Source organism: Sphaerodactylus townsendi, linkage group LG15, assembly GCF_021028975.2.
Source record: "Sphaerodactylus townsendi isolate TG3544 linkage group LG15, MPM_Stown_v2.3, whole genome shotgun sequence".
NCBI classification, from domain to species: domain Eukaryota; kingdom Metazoa; phylum Chordata; class Lepidosauria; order Squamata; family Sphaerodactylidae; genus Sphaerodactylus; species Sphaerodactylus townsendi.
Genome location: NC_059439.1, coordinates 15,906,672 through 15,919,988, shown reverse-complemented (window position 1 = coordinate 15,919,988; position 13,317 = coordinate 15,906,672). Strand labels below are relative to the sequence as shown.

At 48.0% G+C, this 13,317-nt stretch overlaps 1 protein-coding gene across 1 annotated transcript in view; it reads left to right on the top strand.

Moving 5' to 3' along the window:
- The window catches only part of FAM117A (family with sequence similarity 117 member A), a 57,803-nt gene extending 46,568 nt beyond the window's left edge, over nucleotides 1-11,235 (top strand). The window contains exons 6-8 of the mRNA XM_048518209.1: nucleotides 706-934; nucleotides 2,289-2,409; nucleotides 9,719-11,235. Of these exons, the coding sequence (XP_048374166.1) occupies nucleotides 706-934; nucleotides 2,289-2,409; nucleotides 9,719-10,052 (684 nt within the window). The 3' untranslated portion in view covers nucleotides 10,053-11,235. The remainder of the gene's footprint in view (nucleotides 1-705; nucleotides 935-2,288; nucleotides 2,410-9,718) is intronic.
- Nucleotides 11,236-13,317: the final 2,082 nt, after the last annotated feature.

The window sequence follows — 13,317 nt, the reverse complement described above, 5'->3', positions numbered from 1 at the left end:
AGAACCAGGTTTCATTCCTTATTCCTCCACCTGAGTGGCAGAGGTTTATCTGGTGAACCAGATCTATTTCCGCACTCCAACCAAGCCAGCTGGGTGACCTTGGGCTAGTCACAGTTCTTTGGAACTCTCTCAGCCCCTCCTACCTCCCAAGGTGTCTATTGTGAGGAGAGGAAGGAGCTTATAAGCCACCTTGAGTCTCCTTACAGGAGAGGAAGGTGGGATATAAATTCAAACTCTCCTTCGTCCTTACAGAACTTAACAAAGCCACTGAGAAACTACACAGTGGCAGAAGAAGAAGGAGGAGGAGGAGGAGTTTGCAGGAGACTCAAAGGGGCTTACAATCTCCTTTCCCTTCCCCCCTCACAACAAACACCCTGTGAGGTGGGTGGGGCTGAGAGAGCTCCTTAGAGCTGTGACTAGCCCAAGGTCACCCAGCTGGCGAGTGTGGGAGTGCACAGGCTAATCTGAATTCCCCAGATAAGCCTCCTTTCAAATAACCAGAGCTGGGAATCAAGCTTTCCGATTCCTCCAGATTAGGCCTACACTTGAACTCTTAACACCTACGCCACTAAATAAGCGTCGAAAGATATGCCTTCTTGCCCCCTTGTCATCCTTGTCGATAAACAAAGCCCCCCATTATTCCCTTTGCTTTGCTGTACGCTCTCCTGTCTGCCTCGGTGTTCAAAACTGTCTTTCCTCCTCCAGATTCTGGATGTTCCCGATGGCCACAGGGCCCCGGCCCCTCTTCCAACGGGCCCTGGCGATTCTTTGCTGCCACAGCTGGAACATAGCAGTAGCAGCTGCAGCAGCCTATCTCTTTCCCCGTCCCCTTCCACTGCTCTGGGACGGTCCCCGCACACTCCTGCGCGCACAGCTACGGAAGAGCTTCTTTCTGGAACCTTGGAAACGCCCATGCTAGGAACCAAAGCAAAAGGTAAGGGTTGCCCGTGGTCTGCTCAGAGCTTGGTCCCTCCCTCTTGAGATCCCCCCCCCTCCCACCTCACAGCTCCAAATTGCTCATAGGTTCTTGCGCCACCAAGAATCGGTCTGGAAGGCAAAAGGCATTTCAGACTAATATGGGCAGATACCCCTGCCCCTCTTTGCCCCATAAAGGTCCCTTATACATATATATATATATATATATATCGGGAAAATATATATATATATATATATATGGGGGTGTGTGTGTGTGTGTGTGTGTGTGTGTGTGTGTGTGTGTGTGTGTGTGTGTGTGTGTGTGTGTGTGTGTGTGTGTGTGTGTGTGTGTGTGTGTGTGTGTGTGTGTGTGTGTGTGTATATAGATATATATATATTTGGGGAGGGTTTAAGCTGTGTTAGGAATTAACTGTTGTTTTAATTGTATTTATGGTAATAATTTTGTGACAATTTTATGTATGATGTTTTTATGCTGTACACCGCCCTGAGCCCCTCGGGGATAGGGCGGTATATTAAATTAAGTAGTAGTAGTAGTAGTAGTAGTAGTAGTAGTAGTAGTAGTAGTAGTAGTAGTAATAATAATAATAGGTAGAAGGCAGCAGAAAGCCAACAAAATGCTTCAGAGTGGGCAAGTCTTTTTCTTAAATAGTTTTAAATTGGTAATTCAATAAGTATTTATAAGCTCTTTTTTTAAAAAAAGAAATCAAAGCTCCCTTCCAGGGGTCATCTAACTTGGGGTATCCACAGCTCTATTTCCATTTGTACTCACTGCCCAGTACTGACAGCCAGCATGGTGCAGTGGTTAAGAGCAGGTGGATTCTAATCTGGAGAACCAGGTTTGATTCCCCACTGCTCCACCTGGATGCCAGAGGCTTGTCTGGTGAACCAGATGTGTTTCCGCACTCCTGCATTCCTGCTGGGTGACCTTGGGCTAGTCACAGTTTATTCAGAACTCAGCCCCACCTGCCCCACAAGGTGTCTGTTGTGGGGAGAAGAAGAGAAAGGAGCTTGTAAGCCACCTGGAGTCTCCTTACAGGAGAGAAAGGGTGGGGTATAAATCCAAACTCGTCGTCTTCTTCTTGAAAAGGGCATGCATACGGCGGAGGCACCTTGGGTAGTGCATGGTGGGAGTTGTGCAAGTGGATGGGAAGGAAGAGAGTTATAAGTAGGGGGTGGGGTTAGGCAGAGGGGGACCCTGGGTATTTTTTTTTTAATGACCTTGCCCCCAACTGTGGTCCTACAATAGATCTCCTTTCTGGAGTCTGTCTTGCTTAGTTATGTTTCGAAGTGGGTGTATTAGTCCTAGTTGCTTTCTCAACTTAAGCTGCCAAATTCTGTTTCCCTCCTGTTAGAAAACGGCAACAGTTCTCCAGTCCTTGCTTTTGCCTTGTCTCCTCGCCCCAACCACACGTACATGTTCAAGAGGGAACCTCCGGAGGGCTGCGAAAAAATCCGTGCTTACGAGGAAGTGGCGTGAGTAGAAGGAAGGCTGAGTCTTGTAACCCCAGGTGGTCCGGGGCTGACCTGGCTAACCCTAACCCTAATACACTCCTAAGTAACTTTTCTTAGAGGCAAGACACAGTGTTGGGTCAACAATATACACAAAAGCACCACCTGCGCTGTGAATCTAATGGCAAGATAGAGCAGTAAGAGAGATCAAGAATGGAGGAATGCTTTGGGGCAGCAGAGTTGAAGGAAATTAATTTCATCTCTTGGTTGCTAATATTTCCATTTTATGTACCATCTCTTTCCAAAATCTTCAGCAGAGTTTGCTATTACTTTTTTTAGGGTTAGCCCTATTGCTAGAAATGGTTGCTATTTTTTTTTTAAGCTCCCAGAATCATGAAGGTTATTGATCAACTTAATTATTGTACTGTCAAAGGCTTTCATGGCCAGAATTAAGAACATAAGAACAAGCCAGCTGGATCAGACCAGAGTCCATCTAGTCCAGCTCTCTGCTACTCGCAGTGGCCCACCAGGTGCCTTTGGGAGCTCACGTGCAGGATGTGAAAGCGATGGCCTTCTGCGGCTGTTGCTCCCGAGCACCTGGACTGTTAAGGCATTTGCAATCTCAGATCAAAGAGGATCAAGATTGGTAGCCATAAATCGACTTCTCCTCCATAAATCTGTCCAAGCCCCTTTGAAAGCTATCCAGGTTAGTGGCCACCACCACCTCCAGTGGCAGCATATTCCAAACACCAATCACACGTTGCGTGAATAAGTGTTTCCTTTTATTAGTCCTAATTCTTCCCCCCTGTAAGGGTTTCGATGGTGTTGATGGTAAAGTAACCTTGAGTGCATTCCAAAGCTGCTTCAGGTCTGGCGCGACGCAAGTGAGCTCACTGCAGCTTTTAAACGGGACGGTAACTGGCTAAATTGAACGAGAAAAGCTGCTCTTGCATTACGCGCATTCGCCAGGATGCATTGACCTCGCGAAGGCGAGTGGAGCTGGCTGCGCTGGAGAGGGAGCCAAGGAGGCAGCAGACCAGGAAGCCCCAAGTTGGAGTCTATGCTGTTACTGGCTAATGCCGTGCCAGGGGGCTAATGCATCTCCGGGTCCTGCCACCCAAAACGCCAGCCGTGCACAGCCAGCTCATTCTGTAGCCCCCTCCCCGCAGCAACAGCTGCCTGCCCAACCTGCTCAACCTCGCGAATCACTCTGCATGGAGCTAAGAGCCGCGGGAACGGGTTACTATAGGCCCTCGATACCGCCCGCCTTTGATGGGACTGGCTTCCAAAACTTCCCTACTTTATTTTCCTTCTGCAAACTCAATGCCTACTTCTAAAGACTTCAGCGATGACGAGTACCGGTCTGAGCGCGGAAAATAATGCGGACGTCGTCCAGTCCTGGATGGGGCAGCAGCCGCATCGTTCGCGACTCTTTGGATTTGCAAGATGATGACTCTTCTCGTGACGGTGCTCCGCGATCTCTCCAAGCTTTTTCCTTAAGAGCTACGCTTTCCAAGATCCAGGTACCGAGAATGAAGCTATCCGGCATTCATCAAAACTATCCAGCAAGGCAACCACCGCTTTTGGCAGAATTTGCCCGCGGAATTTGCATGTGGCGCGGCTGCTCGACTCCTCCTGAGTGCGGCCTGAACGCATGAAATGCTTAATACTTCGGATGCTGTGGATGGCAAGCCATGCTGAAACGGTGTTTTTAATTCGTGGGTTCCTCGCCAGATTATGTGGCGATTGATCCAGTTGGGATCCCAGGAAAGGCGCCTCCTCGCTTTGAATACTGCCGCGTCGAGGCCGCTTCCACGTTTCAAAACCTGCCACTGCGCCACCAAGTCGCTTCCAGTCACTCTCTAATGGGAAACCACCTTCTGAACGCCGGCTGCCGACTGATTGTGCCTTTACCGCGGAGGGCCAGGTCATCTAGCCAGCCAACTGTCCCAAGAAACAACAAACCAACCGCTTCCGCTACACGCACTCTATCTGCCAAGCCACCACGCAGAGATTGGGGCCACCTCCAGCCGACGGGCTCTCGCCGCTGGCCTTAAAGCTGTCATCGGCTTTACCCCTCGGTGGAGGGGAAGCAGCTGTTTGCCTTTCTTCAGGCCCCATGGACATGGGTCCGGACTCCCGACGCCGTGAGCGGAAGCTGCGTAGCTCCCATTACTGTCCGCTGCTTCTGGCCAACCCCGCTAAACACACTCCCCGCCGTGACATTATAGCCTCGCCCTTGTGGATTCTGGCTGCTCCCATTACTTAACGCGCCCCAGGTGGCAGAGGAGCTAGGTCTGATCACAAATCCCCTGGCTATTTTTCCATACTATTCACCCAAATGGACGGCAGCCCTCGAACGTAAGGATCGCCCAGTTCAAAACACAACCTAAGCCTCCGGCTACCGCAATAATTGGGAGAAAATTAGTTTTATTTTAGCTTCAGTGGCCAAACACTCCATAGTTTTGGGCATGCCATGGTTATTACAGCTATACGAACCAAAGTTCATTTGGAAAGAACGGATCCTAGAATTCACCGACTCTCCTATGTGAACACATGAATTGGGAAACCCAACTTGTCCTCCTGACACACCCCTCCCTCGGTTTCATCAGCGCCATTGTTCCCGATCTCTGTTGGCATCCCACCGCACTCATGCATCTATTGCCAGAGTTTTTCAGGGAGCAAGAATGCTATCAGTTGCCAAATCTTACAGAGACACTGACTACCGCAAAATCGTTATACAACCAGGCTGAATCGCCCAAAGGTGCAGAATCTACCGCGAGCGAGTCCCAATGAGGAGAAGGAACTTCGGTTTCTTGACAAGAATTACTACAAAGGGTTCATATACGGGCGGCTACCTTCGTAATACACACACACGCTGCTCAAGCCCCGCTTTGTTTTGTAGAAAGAAAGATGGGTCTTTGACGGGTTTTGCACAGATTATCGAGGTTTACCGCAGTCTCCCCTGTCCAATAAATACCCCTTTGCCTTTGATCAAGGACCTTTTAGGATGCACTGGGCAAAGGGCCGATTTTTACCAAATTGGACTCTTTGAGGAGAAGCTTAATACAGGGTCATGAATTGCTGAAGGCTGGCGAACACTTTGACTGCATTTACCACAAAGTTTGACAGTTTGAGCACTTGATAATGCCATTCGGGTATGGTAAATCGGGCTTTTATGGCCCTTATCAACTGCTCTCCATGATTTATTGTACAAGGGAGTTGTGGTATACTTAGATGACGCTTTTAATTTATTCACAAAACCATGGAAGAGCATGAAACATTGGTTCGGGAGGTATTGAAACGCTTTGCTCGATAACTCTCTTTGCCAAACTATCATCCAAACGCTGGTTTCTTTAGCCAATTGTGACCTCCATTGACTATTTCTCTGGGTTACCGGATCCGCCTCGCAGGGTCATGAAAATGGATCCCGCTAAAATTCGACGCCGTCCTCAATGGCTCAGTCTCACCAACCGCAAAGAACTCCAATCTTTTTTTTCTTGGTTTTGCTAATTTCTATCGATTCTTTATACCTCCAATTCGGGCTGAACTGGACTCTCCTCCTCATTGACCCTTCTTCTTTACCGCGACTAAGGGGTAAAAGATCCACTGTCCGCCAAGCCCGGGGCCCTCCCCCCTTTCCTGGTCTGAAGAATGCTGTCAAACAGCCTTTCAACTTTAAAGTCTGCTTTTACCACCGGAACCCATCTTAAAACACCCTGACCCAGATCTCCGCTTTGTGGTTCACGCGGATGACTTTAGACAATTTCTCCTGGGGCAGCCCCGCAGAAGAAAAAATAAAGATGGTAGGCTGGTTCCGCGGTGCTTATTTATCTAAGAAATTCTCTGGTGCTGAACTCAACTGGACTGTAGGGATAAAGAGACTGCAGCCATCAAAGTAGCATCTCTCCACTTGGCGCCACTGGCTGGAGGGGCTAAAACACTCCCTTTCAGGTTTGGTCGGATCACAAAAAACCTGGGTCACGCTTCTTTCCACCCTTCAAGATGTCCGCAAGATGTTCCGAAACAACTCATGGCCGCAATGTATTTCCATTTCTCGCCTCTTCTTTACAGTCCATTTTTCCCCCCGAAAAAACCACTAATAAACTGGCTGACGCTGGCTTCTCGCTACTTACCCGGGAGGGGGGGGTGGAGCTGCTCCTTTACGAGTGACATTCCACGCGACTGCAGCCCCCCTCCCCAGTTGGGGCTGGCTGTCACCCTCCGATCTCAAACGCCCACCCTCCTCCACCGCCTCATTCTCCTAGTCTCTTCGCCTTTCCCAAGTGGGAACTCTCGAGGAGGCGGGCTTGCACGAGCCTCTCCAGCGGAGGGAAAGTGACCCCACCGCGCTTTGAGAGATGGAGTTTGGCGGAGGGGGAATGCTGGCACGCGCTCTCCTCCGCTAGCAGGTTCTGGAAGCTCGCCACGATGCCCGGCCGGGCTGGACATTTTGGCTTCTGAAAATCCTGACGCATTTAGCCGCTGCCAGTTCTTGGTGGCGCTGCGAATGCGCTATGACATTGAGGCGATATTAAAGGTTGCTCAGGTTTGGCAGAAGCCAAAACCATTCTCCGTGGAAAGCTCCCATGGGCTGTTGAAACCTTCTCCCCGTGGCCTCCCGCCTCTGGGGAAGTCATCTCCATGGATTTTATTACAGATTTGTCCTCGACAGTCATGGCAACACGGGTTTTTGTGGGTGGTGGTGGACTTCTATTTTCTAACAACAAGCTTCCATTTTTATCTTCGCGGTGCTTCCCCATCCCTCCTCGGCTTCCTAAGTTGGCACGGCTGTTCATTCAACGTTATGTTTATCGCCTACGCTATTCCGCTAAGGTGTGGTCTTCCCATCACCGCCCCCAATTCATTTCTAAAGTTCTGGAAGGCGCTTTGGGTTAGAAATAAATGGGGCCGCGGCGTCACTTACCATCATCGCCTTCAAAGTGACGGGTGAGACGGAGAGAAGAACTTAACAGAACCCTAGAGCAGTATTTACGCTTGTTAAGCACCAACTACCACCAGGACAATTGGTGCGATGCCTATTCCTCATTATGGAGTACTCTTATAACAATGCGTGTTCATAGCAGTACAAAAAAACCCTTTGAACATTGTGTCTGGTCAGCCTTTCCTTCCTCACAAGCAGTTGGCCACAACTAATTCCGGCGATACAGCTTTGGACTCCTCCAGAGTTTCAACAATGGATTTCTATCCCCTAGCCGAGGGTGGAAATCGGTCCAGACCGCCTTTACAACAGGCTAAGGACTCCCAAAAGCTGTACGCGATAAACACCGCCGGATTTCCTCTGGCGCGGTGGGCTTTGGGTGTATTTGTCTACTAAAAAATCCTTCAGTGAGATGTGCATAAATTTTCCAAATCCTTGGCAAAAGATTCGTGGACCTTTTCAGATTTACTAAAGTGATTAATGATGTCACTGCCCGGATTGATTTTACCTAACTCTCTTTAGTAACATTCATCCTGTCTTCCATTCCAGCTTGCTCAAGCGAGGCCTCCGGCCCATGTCGCCTGCCTGCACGGTATCTTCACTGAGAGAGGCTCCCCCACCGATTATTATTGATGGGCCACAAGCACTACGCTTAAATTGACGCTTCATCCTGACTCTCATGACCGCAGAAACGCTTGCAAATATTTAGTCTCTTGGGTGTGATATTCCTCTGGGTATAATCAATGGGTTTATTCCGAAAATATTGACGCCTCCTTATTTTCTGCTTTCCACCGCTACTTTCCGATACAAACCTGGGGAGGGGTCTTCTTTAAGGCGCGAGGCAGAGTGTAAGGGTTCTCGATGGTGTTGGATGGTAAAGTAACCTTTGGAGTGCATTCCACTGCCCGGGCGATGACCAGTTTTTCATCGACGCGGAGACCTTATCTCTGCGCGGGAGATGAGGTCTCCGTTCCCATGGGAAGCAGGAAGGGGGATGGGATGAATAGAGTTATAACCTATGCTTCTGGCGGGAAGTGTCATTCCTGCCACTGCGTGTACTTGAGCTTTCTAAGATGTCTGAATAAACGATCTTTTTCACCAAAGAGCCTTTTATTTCTGCTTCTATGGAATTCCTTACACCCCCCCAGCATTTTCAATGTATGCCCCCCTGGTTCTAGTATTGTGAGAAAGAGAGAAAAATTTCTCTCTGTCAACATTTTCTAGCCCATGCATTGCTGGGGTGTTGTGTGGTTTCCAGGCTTCTCTGAAGATGCCAGCCACAGATGCAGGCGAAACGTCAGGAGAAAATGCTACTAGAGCACGGCCATGCAGCCCGGAAACCACACAACACCCCAACTTAATTATTATTCAAAAAGCCGCATCTGCCACTATAATAAAATAAGCCATGTCCATTTGCTGGCGAAAAATTGAAGAAACCTCAAGTACCTATGTTCAGCACATGTGGTTTCTTGTGTGGTTTCTAGATCTCCCATTGTATTTCTAAAGGTAAATGTAGTTGCCTCCACAAGCAGCGGGTCATTACTGACCCATGGAGTGACATCACGTCCCAACATTTAGTAGGCAGACTGTGTTTACGCCAGTTGCGTTCCCTTGTCAGCTACACTTTACCCCCGGAAAGCTGGGTACTTGTTTTACTGACCTTGGAAGGATGGAAGGCTAAGTCAACCTTGAGCCAGCTACCTAAAACAGACTTCCATCGGGATCGAACTCGAATTGTGAGCAGAGCTTTGACTGCATTCCTGCGATTTACCGTTCTGCGCCATGTTGCTCCGTGTGTCTAGGCACCCATTAATGCCAGCCACTGTACTTCAGCCCAGTCTTCCATATGAGTGCATCTGAGGCTGAAATAAGAATGTTACACTGAACAGAACTATTCTAGTCTGGCAGTCTTTGATGCTGATAGCCCAAAGCCACATACTTTGTTTTCCACCGCTCCTTTCACTATTGAAGTACCAAACCCAGAATCCCAATGTACCTGACTCTTGCAAATGTCTTCTTCGTAGACCATAAGGACATAAGAAAGAGCCTGCTGGATCAGACCACAGTCCATCTAGTCCAGCACTCTGCTACTTGCAGTGGCCCACCAGATGCCTTTGGGAGCTCACATGCAGTATGTGAAAGCAATGGCTTTCTGCTGCTGCTGCTGCTGCTGCTGAGCACCTGGTCTGCTAAGGCATTTGCAATCTCATATCTGGGAGGATCAAGATTGGTAGCCATAGATCGATTTCTCCTCCATAAATCTGTCCAAGCCCCTTTTAAAGCTATCCAGGTTAGTGGCCATCACCACCTCCTGTAGCAGCACATTCTTCCAAGAACAGTCAGAATTCACAAGCACTCATCCCGATTTTCTTCCACTCTGTTTCTTTCCAGGCCTCTCAGCCCCGAACAGACTTTCCTGCCTTCCTGTCCTGATAAGAACAAAGTCCACTTCAACCCAACCGGCTCTGCCTTTTGCCGGTTCAGCCTGGTGAAGCCTCTGATTCCCAGTGTGGATTTCCTTTTCACAGACTTCTCTTCCTCTCCCAGCCCTGTGCCACCGGCCACCTGTTCCCGCCAGCCAACATCCAACATCCCGCTCCTCACCTTGCGGAAAGACCCGAGGGGCGACGACTTCGGTGAGGCCTCTCAGTCCCTTCCGCTGGAATCGTGGAAGCGGAACCAGGCTGAAGATGGTATTCTCTTCCACAGTTCCCTGGTTGTCTGAAGCAAAGTGGGCAGGGCAGAGACAAAATAAGTTGTCGGTCCTTCAGCGCACTTTGTCCTGTGGAGACAGAGTGCCTTGAAACTGGGAAACTGAGCACCCCCAAGGTGCATGAACGTGCCCCCCCAGCAGCCTTAAAGGCACAGATTGTCAGCGGATGCTCACTAGCCACCGTAGGTTTTCTCCCCAACTCGTGGTACTTTAAAGCACTTCCTTTCCTTTCAAGTTAGTAGCAATTTCCTTCTGCTGTTTTGATGTCCAAAGAGCACAAACTGTTATCCACCGGGTTTGTTTTCTCCTCTGGTTCCCTTGTTGGGCGCTTTCTCACATGGTTATGAATACTCCCAAGGATGTTGCATTGGCTTCACACAGACAATGGAAAACAAAAAGTTCACGTCGCCAAAAGGGGCTGATGTCTACTGCTGAGGCAGATAACCACTGAGCAAGAGTCTAGCAGGGAATTCCAGGAAACGCAAGTCCTAAAAGTCTTCTTTAATGCTCTTCTACTGCTGCTGTACACAGGTAGAAGCTGAATATGCATGTGTTCAGATTGTGTGCCTTTCTGAGGGAGCATGTTTTCAGATGGTTTTGCATTTCAGGGAGGGAGAACAGGAAGTGTTCCCTCTACGTGGTTTCCAAGTAGATCTCTGAAGAGTCTTCATGCTCAGAAACTTGGAAAACCGTGTCTAAAGTTCTCTAAAGCGCAGCTGTTTGTGGTTTTGGCGTACCTGTCTCTTCCTTCTGATTGTAACTGACCAATCCAGACTGACACTATTACTATTCTAGCCAATGAGGTTGGAAAATCTGCACAGCTTTATCCCTACTCTTCACGCACAGAAGATGAACACTCCAAAGTTCCCAAGACGTCCTGTTCCACGACTACCCACCCCACAGAAGGCCTTAAACCTTGTGATGCCTTGATTCTAAAGTGCATTGAAAATGATTTGTTGTCTTGTTGCTAATCCTCAGGATTTCATTGGAAAGGTTTCTTCAGACCTGAGGCAGAAATTATATTTTCTTTGGAAGACAGTATTTTTGCAACTACTTTTGAAGTTTTATATATTATTGTATGTATCACAGAAGCTTATGGAAGAATGTTAGCCTGAGAGGTTCATTGATATGAGTTGTTCAGTGCAGATCTTGGTGGTTTTAAACCGATTCAGAAATAAAATTTCAGGCATTTAAAGGCTTCAGTATGTTTAATGGGGGTAGAGCATAAGGACATAGATTGGTGGGATAGGAGTCAGTTCTCGTGGCTATTGTATTGATTAAAACCCTCAGTCCAACAGATACCTCTCAAAAGTGAATGAGTTACTTTGAGTGCATGACCCAGTGGTCGTTCTGTATGTGCCTGTGGTCCCTTCACTTACAAGTACAAATATCTTTACTGGCATAGAATTAAAATACACATACAGTCAGAAAGATTGATAAGATTAAAATGGTAAAAGTTATGGTTAAAACTGATGTTATAAAAAGGTAACATTAGTGATTATGTCACATCCTTATTCATAATTCATACAGGTCTTCACTCTAAACTATGTTTATGATTTAATAATTACATTTTTGATTTTTAAAATCCATAAGAAGTACTAAGCAACTAAGTTTGTAAGTTGTGGATCTCTTATCAGACAAGAGGTCAGCAAGTTGTTTCTTTTTGCTTTGAGTTGTGTTGATCTAGGCCACTGGGGCAATAAGTTTCCCCCATAAGTCCCTAAAAGCTGGAATCAAAGAGTGTATGGGAGATAGAGTCTGGCATTTCTCCCCTGCATGCACCAAGTCACATAGTCTATGGCACACAGAGGAATCTCCCAGAAAGCACAGATGACAGGGAGGAGTTCAGCGTGGCCATCATAAAGCCACACCTGCCCTTCACTTTAGCCTTGGACTAGTCCTCTGATGTGGGTTCACCTCCCTTCTGATGCCAACTTCCCCACGTCCTTCCGTTCCCAATTAGCAACACTCTGAACTCTGCCCTTCCGTTTGCTCATGGGTTTTAGGACAAAGAAATCTGACTCAACTAAGTCTAATACACTGGAAACTATACATGCCGTCTTTCAAAAAGGAGGCTGTGCCATAACTTTAATGTCAAGACATCTGAATAAGAGCAAACATTCTCGAAAGAAGCACAAAGGAAAGTACTTGGGCTGAATTTGGGAATGCAGAAGGTGCATGTGAAGGCTACATAATTCATTGTAAGTATACATGGATCAAATAGAATTAAAACGAGGTAGGTGCGGTTACAAAAAAAAGTAGGTTCAGACCAGCTCAGCTAAAATGATAAAAGGGACTATCAAGGGATTTCATTGTCTACATCTTTGCAATCAGAAAAGCGACAAGCAAAAAATTCACACTAGTGGCTATTATAGCAGACTAATTGGTTGGGTTGGAAACAGGGTGAAGGGAGAGCACAGAATTGGTGATGCCTTTAGGCCATCTTTCCTCCACATTATGCTCACAACAACCCTGTGAGATAGGTCATTTAGAAAATGTTATGCCGCCTCTTACATTGTGGGAAGCCTTAAACAGGTCTCATTATAAAGTGACTGGGTTAAAAACAGTACGAAACCTTATGGGGAAATCACCCATATGGAGCACAACATCCCTGCAAAACCCATTCTACATAAGAGCAAATTGCAGACCTCAAACAGAAACCGCTTATTGCAACTTCAAAGTGCTTCCTTTAGATAGTGTCCAGACAGCTCCCCCCCTTCTTGCTGGGGATACCAACCTCCAGGTGGCACCAGGAGATCTGCTCCAACTGATATCCAGGCTGCAGAGCTGTTTTGGAAAGTGATATTATTTGCTATTGTATCCCACTGAGGTCCCTGCCCTTCCCAGACCCCATCCCCAAATCTCCAGGTGTCTCCCAACCTGGAACTGGCAACTTTACCCCCACTCCAACCCCTGCGAGTGGCCAAGGGTTACCTGGCAAGTCTATCCAAGATGCACAGAACAGGGTGCCTGAACTGGTTCTTTCCCACGTCCCTCTCCCAAGGTCCCAACCCCAAATCTCCAGTTATTCCCTAATCCTGAGCTAGCCACCTCACTTCCTGCTCTACCAAATTCAGCCTCCCACGTGGCTCTGCCTCCCTTCTGATGCCAACCTCCCGGCGTCCTTCCGTTTCCAATTGGCAACACCCTAAACTCCGCCCCTTCGTTTGCTGCACCAGCAATAAGAGCCCGACACGAGGAGTTCCTTGGGTCCGCAGCCCCCCCAATCAGCGCGCTCCACATCTGCCAGCGTCCAATCTCGTTGCCTTTCACTCTT